The sequence below is a fragment of the Stegostoma tigrinum genome, chromosome 30 (assembly GCF_030684315.1).
Source record: "Stegostoma tigrinum isolate sSteTig4 chromosome 30, sSteTig4.hap1, whole genome shotgun sequence".
Classification (NCBI taxonomy): domain Eukaryota; kingdom Metazoa; phylum Chordata; class Chondrichthyes; order Orectolobiformes; family Stegostomatidae; genus Stegostoma; species Stegostoma tigrinum.
Window position 1 is genome coordinate 11,042,424 of NC_081383.1, and position 16,590 is coordinate 11,059,013.

The 16,590-nt window shown below is 40.3% G+C and overlaps 1 protein-coding gene and 1 long non-coding RNA gene across 4 annotated transcripts in view; one reads left to right on the top strand and one right to left on the bottom strand.

Annotated features, from left to right (window-relative positions):
- Window positions 1-6,292, bottom strand: LOC132206096 (uncharacterized). Its single transcript, XR_009442817.1, has 3 exons — window positions 5,548-6,292; window positions 1,431-3,608; window positions 1-329 (listed from the first exon to the last, which is right to left on the bottom strand). It is a non-coding gene; the product is annotated as an uncharacterized LOC132206096 (long non-coding RNA).
- Window positions 5,785-16,590, top strand: part of dazap1 (DAZ associated protein 1) — a 22,625-nt gene continuing 11,819 nt past the window's right edge. For 2 of the 3 annotated variants that reach the window (XM_048560150.2, XM_048560153.2), the window contains exons 1-6: window positions 5,785-6,227; window positions 9,787-9,827; window positions 10,289-10,455; window positions 12,635-12,706; window positions 13,668-13,778; window positions 15,232-15,280. In XM_048560150.2, coding sequence (XP_048416107.1) covers window positions 6,199-6,227; window positions 9,787-9,827; window positions 10,289-10,455; window positions 12,635-12,706; window positions 13,668-13,778; window positions 15,232-15,280 — 469 coding nt within the window. In that variant the 5' untranslated portion in view covers window positions 5,785-6,198. The remainder of the gene's footprint in view (window positions 6,228-9,786; window positions 9,828-10,288; window positions 10,456-12,634; window positions 12,707-13,667; window positions 13,779-15,231; window positions 15,281-16,590) is intronic. The other variant, XM_048560152.2, reaches the window with a different exon arrangement.

Consider the following 16,590-nt stretch of genomic DNA (forward strand, 5'->3'; position numbering starts at 1 on the left):
TTGTGACGATGTAGATTATTAAAATAAAGTCATTCATGAGATGTATTTTTAGTCTTCTTTTAACTTGGCACATGAAACTGTTCCCATTCACTTCACTGTGGTATATGCAGAAGTATCTGTGTTGGAAGGTGAATTGTCAATAACACTGACAGCGTCTTTTATTTCCAGTCATTCAAATGATTTTTCCTCTACTTCCTTCCGAGCATGTTAACTCAGATTGATCAAGATACCAAAATGGTTTGGAAAGAAGATAATGATCTGGATTTTTTGTCTTCTCTCCTTCACTTTTGTATCGATGCTGTACTTTTCTGCGCAATGTCTTGGGAACACTTAATATATTAAAAGGACAAGTTTACAAATGCAAGTTGTTGTTACTGATAGGACTTATAGTCTTAAGCTGTAACAACATATGCTACAAAGACCTCTGAGTGATGCACTGAATTGAATTCAAGTCTGTTTGTTCTCTACACCTTTATTAATCCTTAACCCAAAAACCAGTATATTCCAAAGTTTAAAAAAAAGCAGTTCAGTTGCCACTGTACTCAGCAGTTGGCAACCAAAAATTGAGACCTGTTGGCAACAATTAACTCAGGTCTAAGCCTAGGAGGTTTGTATTTAAGTAATGAAGAATCCAAGAGAAACTGACTGTAGCTGTAAGTTCCAAAGTTTTATTGAAAAAATCAAATGTTACAAAAATCAAATAAAAAGTAATTTTAGCAAATAAGATTAATTTCTCTGAATATAATGAAATTAAGAAATTGTTTTTTGTTGAAGTCTTTTTTTTGAAGTATACTTATTCAGCTTCTGACTTTCTCTTGTCACTCTTCACTTAATCCTTGGATGTAGAAGTGGCACAGGCAATATGGTGGTGGTGGATGAAGAGAAGTATTAGACAAAGGATTTATTTAAGTCTTTAGCCACAGCACAAAATGGAACGCCCAAAAACTGGCAAATGAGACAAAGCATTAACAATTTAATTTAATGTGTTATTTGAGTGAATTGACTGCAATTCAGTGAGACTGAACCTTTGACTGCATTCAACTTTTGGGGTAAAAACCCCAGCTTTGCAGTATCCCCATGGTTCACAAACTGTGGGTGGGGTGTCCCCCAAATCAACCTCTCCCAGAGTGTATCAGAGCATCAGATGCCAACAGCTAGGGACTTAGAGAATTTGACCTCTGGCTGTGGACAGAATTCCAGAGTCCTCTGGGGACTCAATCCCATTTAATAATTGCTCCTGGAAGTGAAGTCAGGGACAGCTCAGCATTGTACATTTAAAACACTAAGTATGTCACCTACTGCAAGTGATTAAGGTGCAGTGCTAGTGAGGCAGGTTTAATACTGCAGTCAGTACTATCTACTTCTACATGCAGTTCTGCTTAAAAGGCACAATTAAGGTGCTGCTCTGAAATCATTATAAGATTACTTACCTTACCGTCAGTTGGAGAATACAGGTCGTCAGCGGTATCTCCAAGGTTTGGGAGCATTTTGGGTTGAATATCCTTTGATATTGGGGGCTCCTGTAATTAGGACCTCTGTTGCCTTCCTCATTGCAAACATGGAAAATCATTAGTATCATTCCAGGAGGCCACTGAGCAAAAGCGAATTTAGGTGTCTCTCTCCCTCCATTCAATATTGCTTTAGACACAGAGGAGTTGAAAATAATGTACAAAATAAATAAGTTACCCAATTCTGTAAGTGTTTTTCCAAGCTTTTTATTCTGTGCCTCAAGCACTTCCACCCACTGGCACTGGCTGCCCTCTCTTTTTTCAGTCTCTCAATGTTTTAATGTAGTTTTGAGATCTTTTTATCCCTCTTCTGAAGTGGTGTTTGGGTGAAGGATATGGGGAAGTTCAGGTACTTGCTACACCCTGGAGAATTTTGCTTCTTCTTCCTGTTCCTGCGAACAAGAAGCTGGGTCATCCATTCCTCACTGTCCCTTTTCAACATAATTTCACTCATAATATTGGTGGGCCGGGCGTCTTGGGCTGCCTTGAGTTGGACCAAACTTTACTTTTGGAGAAGTAAGCATTTAGGAAATGTGAAGTCACAGCTAACAGAAGCCCTTAATATGTGTCCAAGACCATGTGCAAATACAAACAGACCTTGGCAAAATTTTCCTGGGCTGCAGTATTTCAGTTATTAAGAAAGACTAGACAAGCTGGGGTTGTTTTCCTTGGAGCAGAGAAGGCCGACGGAGGACCTGATTGAGATGTACAGCATTATAAGGGACACGGACAAGGTAGATAGAAAGCAGCTGTTCATTGTAGTTGAAGGGTCAAGGGAGTATAGATTTAGGATAAAGAGCAAGAGGCTTAGAGGGGATTTGTTCATAGGGTCCTTGAGTTTACAGCCCAAAAAATACACCCTTGTTCCCAGAGTCTGTGCCAGTCAGGAAGTTAAAATTGTTTGCACCTAGAGGGTGGTGGGTATTTGTAACTGACTACTTGAAAGGGCAGTAGAGTTATGAATCATCATGACATTTTTAAGTATATAGGTGATCACTTGATGCACCACAGCATACAATTTATAGGCTCTGTGCTAGAAAATGGGACTAGAGTAGATGGGTGCTTGATGATTGGTGCAGACAATGATATGCCAAAAGGCCTCTCCTTGTGTTGTAAAACTCTGACTTAAATGAAAAGGTATTATTAATTTGCATTTATGAGTGCCCCCTTTCTCTTTCATCACCTATGCAAATGAATATAGTCGCTGCTGATATCTCAAAAGTGGTGTCCTTAACCATTGGGACCTTGTTTTGTATGTCACTATGCAACTGACTATCCCCTATCTCTTTGGCAGAGAAGGAAATTAAATTTAGTTTTATAGAATCCATTTTAGATTCACCATCGAATTACTCAAGGATCAAAGTTCCAGGCAAATATACTACATGCTTTTAATACAAGAATAAACATTACTAGTTCAAGCAGCGAGGGAACAGATTTTTGACGTCCCTTGCAATGTCAACAATTCAGAGGATCTTGTCCATAAGGAATGTCATTTAGGCAAACTCATATGCAGCTATGATTGAAGCACAAAAGAGGCAAAGAGCAATCTAATTTGTCTTATTAAAGACATTCTAGAAAAAAATTAACCTCTAATTTGTCCAATAACAAAGGAAAAATTATTTTCTAATTTCAGTCACAGTATTTGAAGGAATCTTGAAAATCATTTGAAGCACTTGTCAATTTGTATCTTTTAAATCACTCTCTCAGCCCCTTTCTCTACATTTTTCTTTGAATTTCTGCAAACTAAATACAAATAAATAAGTGCATTGCCTGTTCAATGATTTCACTTCCAGCATAGATTGTTCTTTGGTGACACTGCTTGCTTGCTCGCTCGCTTTCTCTCTCTCTCCCCCCTCAGCAGCAGCCATGTACTCCCGAAAGTTCACTCCAAACTGGAGATTTGCAAGGAACCAGCACATTCTTGTTCCTGGGCCTCAGACTTTCAACTCTTTTGTGGCTGCAATGATTCGTGACTTGACTGAGGTTGCTCCAAAGGGGCCCAGGGCCATCACTCAAAACATTCCTGATAATAATCCTAAAACTGTCTTCTGTCAGTTGCCTTATCTTTATTCACTTAGATATGCAGCATCATCCTGGGGTCTAAACCAAATGAATAACAACAAAATACATTTATTTTACACATTTAATTTGTCTTGTTCATTTGAGGCTGCTGTACTTGTAATGAACAACATGGTAATAAAACATCTTCTCGTTGCTCCACAATGACATCAAACAAAATTTCACTTGCAATCACATAAGATATCAGGACAGATGAAGAAGGGTCTCAAGCCAAAACATCAATTTTCCTGCTCCTCTCATGCTGCCTGGCTTGCTGTGTTCCTTCAGCTCCACACTGTACTATCTCTGAGGACAGATAACTAAACGTTTTTTAAAATTATGTAGGTTTACAGAGCACCTGAAGGAAGGAGAGTTTAGAGAAATTCAAAGAGAGAATTTCTAAGTTGAGGTAATTCTCCCTACCCAGTGTTCAGGACTATGTTGCCTGAAAAGGAGCTGGAAGCAAATTCAACAGGCAAGTTTCAAAAGGGGAACAAAAACCAAAGGTGAATTAATGGAGACACCATGGCCTGAATGGCCACCTGAATTCTTTAATTGCCAATTAGGGTCACACAATAAAGATTCAAGCTGGGGCAGGCAAATTAACAACAAACTAAGTGAAATAAAAATAGGAAAATGACAATTAAATCATTAGGTTGGAATCTCAGATTGGACAGCAAATTTTTGTGGCAGCTTCTGGAAGAGATATAAAACCTCCATCCTGTTTGCCCTCTCAGCGGGATATAAAGATTCCATGGCAAGAATTTGAAAATAAGCAGGGGAGTTCTCTTTGCTATTGTTGGCCAATATTTAACCTTCAAATAATAGATAAAAGCTTATCTCATTGTTATTGTTTGTGGGAGTTTAGTGTTTGTACCACAATTTTCATATTACAATGACTACACTTCAGAGATACTTCATTGGCTCTAAAGACAATTTGGAACATTTAAAATTGTGAAAGGTGCTATTTCTTTTTCTTCTTTTAGGTGTGGTTATGTGTTTATATATTGTGATGCTGGAAAATGTGCAATGAGTGTTAGCACATTTCAACTACCACACTGGCTAGTTTTCAGTTTGCTACTTAGGCAAATTCTTAGCACACCACCCTCGAAGGGGCAAATCTAGCCTGATGTTTCATTCCAATGAAGGCAGGAGAAAAACAGCTTGTTTCCCCCTTTGATAGCTGCGCTTGCCCAAGAACCAAGCATCTGCCGATTTACAGAACTTTCACTCCGTAATTAGAGTAAGCTTGGCTGTGTGCAAATTGATTGCTATATTTCCTTAATTAGGTGAAGGAGTTTGAAGAATACTTCATTAGTAAGGGGTTAAATTCCAGCAGTCACCTTTTGCAAGGTAAGGATCTGGAAGTTTAGAAGGAAAATGTTTTCAGCCAGAGAATGGTGGGTATCAGGATCTCACTGCTTAAAAAGGGTAGATGTGGGAACCCTCCGGGCGTTTTAGACACGTAAAACGTGCAGTTGAAACACCATGGGCCAACTGCTGGAAAAAATGGAACAAAAATAGATGTGTTTGACTACTGTTACGGACAGGATGGGCTCAAGGTCATTTTTCGGTGCAATAAAACTCTAGGACTCCATAAAGTGTTTTGAGACTGCAGTGGTTGTAAAAGGTACAATGCAAAGTTTTATTTTTTGCTAGGCTTGTGGCACTGCAAGGTTTTGTACCTCACAACAATTTCTACATTACACTGACTACGGGGCAGGGAATAAATATTTCTAGACAGGCAGAGATTGCGGAGGGCGCTACATAAATGCAAGTCGGTCTTCATCGTTGGGGAGGGGAAAACCAAAACAAATCACGGGGGCGACTCAGCAGGATTTATGAAGAGGAAGGTTGCCTCCAGAATTTTCCACACAATTTGTTTTCTTGTTCTAATTTCCAGCGTTCGCAGTTGCGTGAGGCTTCTCCCCCGCCCCGTTTTCGGGGATGGTTTGCCGTATGCGAATAGGGCGTCACCTACCTAACCGGCAACCACAATTCAAATTTCGGCAGAAAAGAATAATACAAAACGCGCATTGCCGACGAATTTGACGTTTCCTTCTCCTCCTCCTCCCAGTAAAAAGAAGTCCAAGCATGGCGGCTGCGGCAAAGGGAAACTACAACTCCCAGCGGACGACGCGGCCCGGTCCCGCCACACGGAGGGTCCCGGATGGCGGGTTGCCATGGAGACGCTCTGACGTGCAGTGCGGGAGACCCCGTAGCGCTGCGGTTGTTGCGCAGTTTCAGCGTCGGTTGGGATTTTTTCCCCCCTTTTCCCCTCCCCCACCATCATTGCCGCTCTCGCTCGCTCTGTTTGTCCCTCTCAGTGTCGGTGAAGCGCAGGCGCCGAAGCAGCCGCCGGCGGTGCTGCTGCTGGAGGTGGAGGAGGAGGTGGTGGTGGTGGGGGTAGGAGGAAGGAAAAATAAAGTGAAAAGCGGAGCGCTAATCGATCCGAGCCGCTCGGTGACCGGACCCGTTAGCTCCGGCGGAAAGGGGAGGGGAGAGAAAAAAGACATACAGACCGGCACAAAGAGAGATCCAGTGAAAATCGGAGAAAACGGCCGACCAACACCGAGAAACCGCCTTGCCGTCGAGCCGCGCCGACAGCCCCGTTTCCTCCCCACCCGCCGCCATGAACAACCAGGGCGGCGACGAGATCGGGTAAGAGGCCGGAGAGTAGGCCCCGCAGCCTTAGCTTGAGTTTGGAGACCAAAGTTTTTCCCTTCAACGCGTGCGCGGGCAGCCGTTGAGGTTGATGGCGACGACTAGCCGCCGGAGTTTAATTTAACGTTTTCTTTTTTTCAAAAAAAGTCGTGTATTTATTTTTGTTTTCCCCGCCTCCCCGTTAATGACAAGGAAAGAAAACTTAAAAGGGACCCGGGAACAGAGGAGTACGGTAATGGCGCCTGGTGAAGGTCAATGTCCAGGCGGGAGAAAGGTTTTTTTATTTTCCTTTCACCGTCTGAGTTTAACCTGGCCTCAGTTCGTCCGTTTGATTTTTTTTTCTTCTCCCCGAGTGTTTCCTTTACCTCACACCAAGTTTTAAGTCCCTTTTTCCTCCTTGGTGCTCATTTGTTTCGCTCTTTATTTAAAGCACGCTGACGGTGGGGGGTGGAGGGTTGGATGTGAGGGTAGGGAGGAAGAAGAATGGTGAGGGGACACAAGTCCAAATCCTCGGCACGTGTAACCCAAACACACGACAGATCTTATGGTAAAATCCCGTTACTATCTCTAGGCTCTTTTTTTCTCCTCTTTAGAAGCGCCAGTTTAGCAGCGATTTCTTTTTTTTTGCAGAACTAGGAAATGCTACCTCACCACGTGCTATACCATGTGGCTGTTATCAGGGCCGAAGGAGTGTCATTGCTCCCAAAATGTTATTTAAGAAAAATCCAAAGGACTGCGGTAGCTGCAAATCAAACAAAAACCGAAGTTGCTGGAAAAGCTCAGCAGGCCTGGCAACATCTTTTGAAGAGAAATCAAAAGTTAACGTGTCGGGTTACCATCCGTTCTGAGGAACGATCAACGGTCCGGAAACGTTAACTTTTGATTTCTCTTCACAGACGGTGCCAGGCCTGCTGGGCTTTTCCGCCAATTATGGCCTTGGCATCCAAAATGTTAACTCTTATTTTCTCCTTGCGGATGCTGAGTTTTTCCAGCGTTTGCAGTTTTTTTGAATGTTATTAGTCATTTTCGCCGACCATGCCCAGGGATGGAAAAAGAAAGTTCAACTCGAAAAGAAAGTGTTAAACTTGCGTGTGTCGTAATAAAACCGAACATGTGCTATTCCTATCAGCCTGCCCATTAAGACTTGTACTAGTTGATGTTTGCTGGTATTTGTCGGGGATCTGGTAATGTCTTCAGGAATTTAAGATGCAAACAATTTAAAGGCATGCACTCTTTCTGCCCCCCCCCCCCGCAATAAGGTTATTTTGTCTCCAAATCAATGCAAAATTAACTTTGACCTGTTCGAAAGTGGCCTTTCATTCTGCTACATGTGCTGCCCAAAATGAATGATTAATATGGTCTCTATAATTATTCCACACGTTTTCAGGAGTACGAATTTGAGAATGCAAGCAGCACTTTCTCAGCTGGTCTCTTTTTTTAGAAGAAGAAAGAGAAAAATAGACTGGTACACAGATCTAGTGTCCTCCAACTTTTGTGTTGGTGCCTCCTTTCCGGCATTGTGAGGAAGTGGATTTTGTCGTAAATAGACATGTTGAAGAGATGCAGGAACTGGGGTATACACAAGTGGAATCCCCACAATGCATATAGAAGTTGTTGGGCCCATTGCGTCTGCTCTGATCCTCTGAGGAGCATCCCTTCCTGTACATGTATTCCTGCATTTACCATAGCTAGTCTGCATGTTCTAGTACTCTGCAGGGCAATTTATCATGGCCACTCAACTTAACCTGCATATCTTTTGAACTGTGGGAGGTAACTGGAACACTCAGCAAGAGGCTGGAATTGAGTCCTTGCCCCTGGTGCTATGAGGCAGCATTGCTAACCATTGTGCCACCCTACACAAGTTAACCAAAGGAAAATAATGTGGATCCTTAACAAAATATTTCAAGGTGATTCTGGAGAGAAACAAAATGAATGTTTCATTCCAGTGAACCTTATAGCATTGGTAAAAGTTTGAGGTGGGTCAGATTTCAGGCAAGGAAATGGAGGAAAGAACTAATGGGGTGGAAAACAGGGCTTTAAATGACAAAAGTGATTGTGAGAGGCAAAATAGTCTATAGACACCTCTTTTCTGTGACACAAACTTCACTACACAAGTAGCTATTAAAGTTGCACTTGTTGCAAAAGTAAATATATAATCTTGATTAGATATCCCACTAATAGATATTGCTCACTGATTTTTTGAAGAAGGCGGTATGCGGATTGGTGGCAGTGTGATAATCATGGTGCCAACTACAAGTACTACGTGCTGTAAGAAAGTTGCATTTATGTAGCATCTCAAATTTACTGTCACAAGGTACTTAATCAACATTAATACTACATCTTGTAAGGTGAAAGTAGCAGATTGTTCAGAGTCAGATGTTGAGTATCTTAAAGATGTGTTAAGAAATAGATTTAGGAACTTAAAAAGTCTTGACTACTGGGTGAGGCAGTTAAAGTTGGGTAATGTTGAAAATGTCAGAAGCATCAACACCTGAGGATTGAGGAGTTAGATTAAAAGGGGTGGCCCAAGCTAATGAAGGGATTGAAAGCACAGAGAATTTTTAAATGCACTGTGTTCGTTCATGAGTGCTATTACTAGCAAGCATGGATGATTGCAACCTGCATGTTAAGATAGAGGGAGGAGAGTTTTAGGTGGAGTTTATAGAGAGGCAAATGTGTGAAGTCAACCAAAACTGCCTTTGGAGTAGAGGCTGTAAAGGCATGAATGAAGGTTCAGCGTTAGATGCTTATCTCACTGTCACATGGCAGCAGTACTGGCTATGGAAGAGAGTTTGAGACAATGGTCTTTAGATGCCTGTAGGTTTGAAAAGTTTGAAAGACTGAAATTCTGGCACTATTGATGGATTTGAATACAAGATTAAGAACAGTAAATTGACTTTTATGGATCATTGGGCGATAGGATATGTATAAAGAAAAACTAGTCTGGTGTTTGGCACCCTTGTGCTTTTTGGACAAGATGCTGAACCAAGGCCCCAATACCTGAGTATTCAGGGCTAAAAGAACCAGTGGGACCCACCAAGGAAAGGAAAGGTTTAAAAGTTCTTCCTGTCTGTTGGCTCGTGCTATCTCTCGGTAAGTCTGCAGAAGTGGATTGTGATCTGTGGTTGTGTTGCTTTGCAGTCGAGCATTTAATTCATTTCCTTCTGTACAATCGGTAATTTAGTAATTTATGATGGAAATAACTAACGGTAGCGATATTTAAGTATTATTTCTGTGTGAGACAACTAAGGTAATTTGAATGTCATCTGGAATAAAATTATGGTTTGTATTTAAGAATTTCATTGAAAATCTAATCTCTGGACTAATGTGAATTGATAAATCAATCCACAGGCTGAAACTGATGGGCACTTAAAGCGTGTTGGCGTTGTACAAAACTAAAATAAAAGTAAGGAGGTGTGAAGTGTTCGTCTTGAATCCAATACCAAATTTAACAGTGCAAACTTATGAAATCCTATTATATATAATTTCTTGATGAATATTTTAGAGGATAACATTGCTTCAGGAAAATGCTAATTCTACAGTTTTATATTTTCAGGAAGCTGTTTGTGGGTGGTCTTGACTGGAACACTACACAGGGTAGGTTATGTGCTCTTTTATTAACATTACAGTTTGGTTAGCAATTGAAAGATGACTTTTAACCTTTTGGTTTGGTCTTGATAGAGTGCATCTTTGATTCTTTTATCAAGGAAACCTCTTCTGTTAGTAAAGTCTCCAAGCTGTAAGTAAGTTAAGTAACATCATTGGATGTTTTGAATGAATAATTTCCAATTTAGGTTTTCTGTCAATACATATCTATGGGTCGCAATGTCTGGGCTATTGCTTATAAATTTCAAGCAACTGCATAGCTTATTCAAATCCTTGATTTCCAGTTTTTGAATATTAGAATTTGAGGATTTGAACTGAGCAACTTGAAAACAAATACCCAGTTATTCTGTTCAAGCACATCAGTTTGTAGGTTGGGAACCAATTTAGTGGCTGTGATAGCTATTAAAAGTGGAAAACGATGGATTTGTCGATAATTTTTAATATTTTAACAGAGACGCTCCGTGACTACTTCTCTCAATATGGTGAGGTGGTAGATTGTGTAATCATGAAAGACAAGATGACAAATCAGTCTCGAGGTTTTGGATTTGTGAAGTTCAAGGATCCAAACTGTGTGGCCACAGTACTAGCCAGCAGACCTCATAACCTTGATGGTAGAACGGTGAGTTTCCAATTGATTTTTCTCAAACAGTTTAAATAGTTATTTCTAAGTTTTCTGATCCTTGAACCATCTACAAACAATTAAAAGAACAATTTAAAAATCAGTTTGATATTACAGTTCTTCAGCTATTAATCATGTTCCTGCAAGTTATTTGTGTATACGGTTTTGGAGTAGATCTGTAGTTCGGGTTGTGGGTGTTGAGATTGGTTGGCTTGCCGAGCTGGTTTGTTGTTCCACAGATGTTTTGTTACCAAGTACGGTAACATCCTCAGTGCAGCCTCTGATGAAGCGGTGTGTTTTTTCGCCTGGATTTTTAAACTCGGGCCTTTTGCGATGGTTTGCCTCTCTTCCAGGTTTCCTTTGTAGTGGAATGTATAGGTGGTTGGAGTTCAATGTGTTTAATAGTAGCCTGCTAATAATAGCCTGTTAGTACACCAACTGGCTACAAAAAGACATGACAAATACTCATCTCAATGCACATTGACAAGGAGAACCATGACTTCGACTGGGACAGCACCAAGATCCTGGGACAGGCTAGGCAAAGACAAGAAGAGAATTCCTGGAAGCGTGGTACTCCACAAAGCAGGCTATTATTAAACACATTGAACTCTGACCCCGTATACATTCCATTACGGAGGAATCCTGGAACAGAGGCAATCCATTGCAATGGACCCCACAGTTTAAAAACCCAGGCAAAAAAATGCACCGCTTCATAAGAGGCTGCACTGAGGATGTTACCAAGTATGGTAACGAAAAGCGTGCGGAGCAACAAGTCAGCTCGGTGAGCAACCAACCTCGAGTGTAGTTTAAAAATTCAGTTAGTAGTTTTGACTTTGTATTTCCCTCTCCTATTTCTAAATCGTTCTACATTGCACTCATTATACAGATTGTTGCATTTTTAAGGCCAGGCCGAGTTTTGAAGTTTCAAATTGACGTGTAACCATCTGTCTCCTTCAGACAAGCTCACTTGGCAAGGGCAATGAGGATTAAGCAGTTGTTGCTTGTTGAGTAGATGATTGTTTTAAAGCAATGGAGCTTTTAAAACCAATTATATAAATTGACTAGTGGTTCTGCAGGTATCTGTACTGGACCACTTTGATCTATATAAATGACTTGGATGAAAAAGTAGATGGGTGGTTTAGTGAGCTTGCAGATGACCCAAAGATTGGGGGAGTTGTAGATGGTGTAGAACGCTGTCAAGGGAAAGAGCACGATATAAGATCAGCTGCAGGTATGGGTGGAGAAATGGCAGGCGGAGGTTAATTCTGGCAAGTATGAGGTGTTGCACTTCGGGGATAAAATGTTGAGGGAAGGTATACTGTTAATGGTGGAACCCTTTTGGAACACTATTGTGCAACGGGATCTTGGTGTCCCTTGTCCATAGCTCCTGGGAAGTGGTAACACGAGTAGATAGGGTGATAAAGATGGTGAACAGCATGCTTGTCTTTATTGGTCGGTGTTGAGTGCAAGAGTCACCAAGTGATGCAGCCTTATAAACTTTGATTCAGCTGTGTTGTGCTGGTCACAATACAGGAAGGATGTGAGTCTTTCGAGAGGGTGCCAGAGAGGTTTACCAGGATGCTGCCTGGGTTAGAGACTGTGAGCTATAAGAAGAAGCTGGACAAGGTAGGGTTGTTTTATTTTCCTGGAGCAGTAGAATCTGAAGGAACACCCATTCAAAGTTTATAAATTAAGAGACGTCAATGAAGTTGCCAGTCTTTTTTTTCACAGAGTTGAAATGTCTAATACTAGAGGATGTTAAGGTGAGAGGGAAAACTTAAGAGGAGATGTAAGGGGCAAGTTATTGTTTGCACGCTGTGGTAGGTGCCTGGAACACGCTGCCAGAGTGAGTGGTGGAGGCAGATGCAATAGGGACCTTTTTAAGGTGCTTTTAGATCAGCACATGCATAAGCAAGGAATGGAGGGTATGGACAATGGGCAGCTAGGAAGGGTTAATTTAATTTGGTGTCATGTTCAGCACAATATTGTGGGCTGAAGGGCCTGTTCCTGTGCTTGTTCTTGTGCAGACAAGAAGTTTCTTGGGTAGGTTTTTTCCTAATATACAAGAATAAGCAGAACGTATGTCATGTTACTTCAGCTTTCATTCACAATTCTAGCAAACTCTTGATCAGTTTGGCCTGGTCCCACTCTAATTAGATGTTTCTATTTTACCTTGCAGATTGATCCAAAACCATGTACGCCTCGATCCATGCAGCAAGAAAAACCAAAACCAAAAGAAGGTGGATGGGGAGTAAGTATTGGGTAGGAAGTACGGTGCTGTAGACTACACCAAGTTGCTTGCTTTAAGAGAATTTTTACCTCGTGTGTTCTCCTGCAGTTTCGTGGAAATGTGAGAGACCCCTTTTTGTGAGAGAATCTAGAACTAGGAGTCAGAGTTCAAAGTTAAGGAGTCTAAGGAGAAAATTTTTTTTTTAAAGATCAGTCTTTGAATTCTCTTCCTTAGGCAGGTGATACAGAATCTTAAAATATTTGTAAGGCAAAGATGGGTGATTACGAAGGAGATCCATGATTATCAGGGGTGCTCAGGAATGTAGAATTGAGGTTGAAATTGGTGACATTACATATGCTGCTCACCCTTCTGATTCTGATTGTGGGTAGATATCTAGTTGAAGATCAGTCATCCTTAATTTTCTGAGATTGAAAAAAAAACCTCAAATTTACACTAACTGGCAAATCTTCATGGAGGCAGTAAAGTGTAGGATCGGTTTTGGGATGTCCTATAATTTTAGCAATTTTGCAGGCAAGATCTGATCTTATTCTCACAAGGTTGCTTTGAAGTGGCTTTACTTTTTACAGTTCTTTTACTTGTATTAGTGTAAATCTCTTATGGTGAGACACAATAAGTTGAAGGCACTATAGTCTGAGGACCACGGGGATACTTTCTCATTAGAGATGAGTGTTGGTGGTTTAACCTGAGCATCACCATGCGAGCGGAGAGGTTGAGAAGCAGTCTTTCATAGCAACCTCAGCCAGTCTTAGAGTTGAACCCGTGCTGTTGGCGTCAGACTGCATCATAAACCAGTAGTCCGGCGAATTGAACTAACCGACCCCACCTGCTGTAGAACTGCCCTATAACTTTTCAAATTCCGAGCAAGTCATCACATCTTCATAGCATATTTGAATGAGTTACAGCTATTTTTGTACCAGAGTACAAATTGTCATTGGCATTTAATTTTTTCTAAACTTTGCAGAAGAGCTCACAAAACCAGAGCAGCAATAAATCAAAGAAGGTATTTGTTGGTGGAATTCCTCACAACTGTAGTGAGTCAGAACTCAGGGATTACTTCAAAAGGTTTGGAGTGGTGAGTAACTTATCAGTTTCAGACTTGACCCTAACTATTTGAAGAACATTAAAACTTCAGTTTATAGTCTGTGCTGAATGCTATTGAGTGCATTCTAGGAGCACGGGCTGCCAACTTGTAATACATAAGCAATTAAGGTATTTTCACTTAACTCTGTAACCCTGTTTTGTTAGTAATTGTTCCAGTTTATCACGTACAGTTTTGAAATCAAATCAGACTAAGTTGGATAAACTAAAACTTCTCTTTTGTTAGCTCTAGTAGTTACATCTTCAAAAGCACTAGTTAAATTTTGTCTTAATTGTTTTTGTAGAACTGTTAACATTTATCAGTATTTATCTGCCAACCCCTTCAAACCCCTAAAACAGTAAAAACGGTTTAAAATTTACTGTTTTAAATTGATGACCTCTCATTTACTTTAGACATCAGGTCAGTATCTATATTCTTTAATGTGGGATATGGTCATCTCTCTACGAATGTGTCTGATGAACCTGTTTTTGTAATTGTTCTTCAAAGGGGCATGTATGCCATTTCTTTGGTTAGGAACCAAAACTTGTCACTTTGTACTCGGTTAACCTCAGCATCTTCTGTTTTAATCAAGTTGCCTCTTGCTATTTTAAACTCAAGCAGATATAAGCTTGGCCTATTCAACCTTTCCTCATAAGACAACGTGTCCTATTTAGATATTAGAGAGATAGTAGGAACTGCTGATGCTAGAGAATCTGAGACAACAAAGTGTAGAGTTGGATGAACACAGCAGGGTAAGCAGCATCAGAGGAGCAGGAAAGCTGACGTTTTGGTTTGGGACCCGAAACATCAGCTTGCCTGCTGTGTTCATCCTGCTCTACACCTTGTAGCCTCGCAATCTAGATATTAGTTTGGTAAACTTTTAAACCTCTTCAGTGCATTTGTATTCTTTAAATAAGGTGACTAGTATTGTACACCCTATTCCATATGTGGACTCAACTGTACTCTTATAATAAGCAAGACATACAATTTCCTTCGCAATAAGTTATGTATAAGATGCTAATATTCTATTAACTTTGCTAATTACTTGATCCACCTTCATTCAAGCTACCTGCAATTCATGCAGAAAGACGTCCAGATCCCTTGGCTTTTCAGAGCTCTACAATCTTAACGTTCAGATAACATGCTTCTTTGTTTATTTTTCCTGCTAAAATGGACGACCTCATATTTTCCAACATTTTGATGTATTTTTCAGTTATTTGCCCACTTGCTTAGGTTAGCTTAACTAAAAGGAATAATTTCCTTGTCCTGTATAGTTTTCTAGCTTTCTAAATGCTTCTGTCATATGCTGGATTGATGGGCCAGGAGCTTAAAGGAGAAGTGCATGAACTGATTTTTGTGCAAATTGAAATTGCTTCATAATTTTAAATCCTGTCTTTGCATTATTGTTCTGTCTTGCTGCTCTTGATATTTTGGTTCTTCCTTTTAGGTCTCTGAAGTGGTAATGATCTATGATGCCGAGAAGCAGAGGCCCCGAGGTAAAGGCTGATCCATTTTTTGATAATTTAATCCATTTTTATTATATTCAGATGACAAACTATCTTTTATAAAGCCATACAGTACTTTTCAATGGGTTCTCAAAAATGTGTATATGACTCAAGTTTTCCATTTTTTTTGCTTTTTTTAAAAAAAAATCATTGAGGAAGCAAACGAGAAGTACTTAACTTGCCTCCAATGAGGGCAGGTTATACATATTAAGTTGCCATACTTAGGAAACCTGTGCATTCTATATAGCACCATTAGAAACATTGGTCAAAACATGATATTTCAATAGCTTGTTAGACTACCAGTTTTCCATTTCCCAGTAACTGTTGCAATGCAAAAAAAAACTAAGAATCAAGAAAACTTCATTGCAGAGATCTAGTGGACCCTGCAAAAATTGTAAAAGCACAGAGCTGCTGTTGCTTTATTGTATGAGATGAGTGTTCATTTATTTGGTCGATTGTTGTGCAATTTTAAGTTTGGGTAAGTGATTTGCAATTGCAAAATTATAAGATATAAAACAATTGGTGTGAAACCCAAGTTGTGTGAAAGAATTTGTTTTGGCCACAGGTTTGATTTCCATAGCGTGTTTTTGTGTCTAATGGGGTTCGTGCTTCATTTTAGAAATACAAGTGCGCAATTCAGGCTGATACTTTGCAATTTTTATGTGGTGGGTGAGATATTTTAACCTTCTGCCTGACCCTTATGTGCATGTGGAAGGTCCCCTGGCTGCTTTGAAGAAGATCAAGGGAACCTTTCCCAGCAACTTGAACATTTTAATTATCGAAACTGCATCTTGTGGAACTCCTCATTGGTTGATGCATTTCCTTTATGAGACACCTTCAAAAGTGCTTTATTTTCTGCAGTAGTGCAGTGTGTTGGGTAAAATGCATGTTACTTGTTATGAAATGTTTTATTAGTGTTATAAGAATTTGTCCTTAGCTTGCAGCTTTTGATCAGGATTATTTCCATCGTTTTCAGTGCACAGTTGCAGCATTGCCCTGAATAGCTTCAAAGATTTTGTGATGTCTTTTGACCACTTATATTCAAAGAGTGGGATTGTGATCCGGGTATTATGACTCTTACAACTTTGGAATCCCTGACTCTGGATCCTAAGTGCTATGACTCCCCAATTAATAAGGTCTCATTATGCTGTAATTGTTTAGCTTGAGCTGCGCTGTTGAGTGGAACATACTTGGACAATGTGGTGCCATAATGTTGGTGCATGACCTCCCCTTCCATTTTTTCACCAAGGTACCATCTCCATTTTCACGTTTGTGGTTAATGACTAGAGATTAGAGAGAGG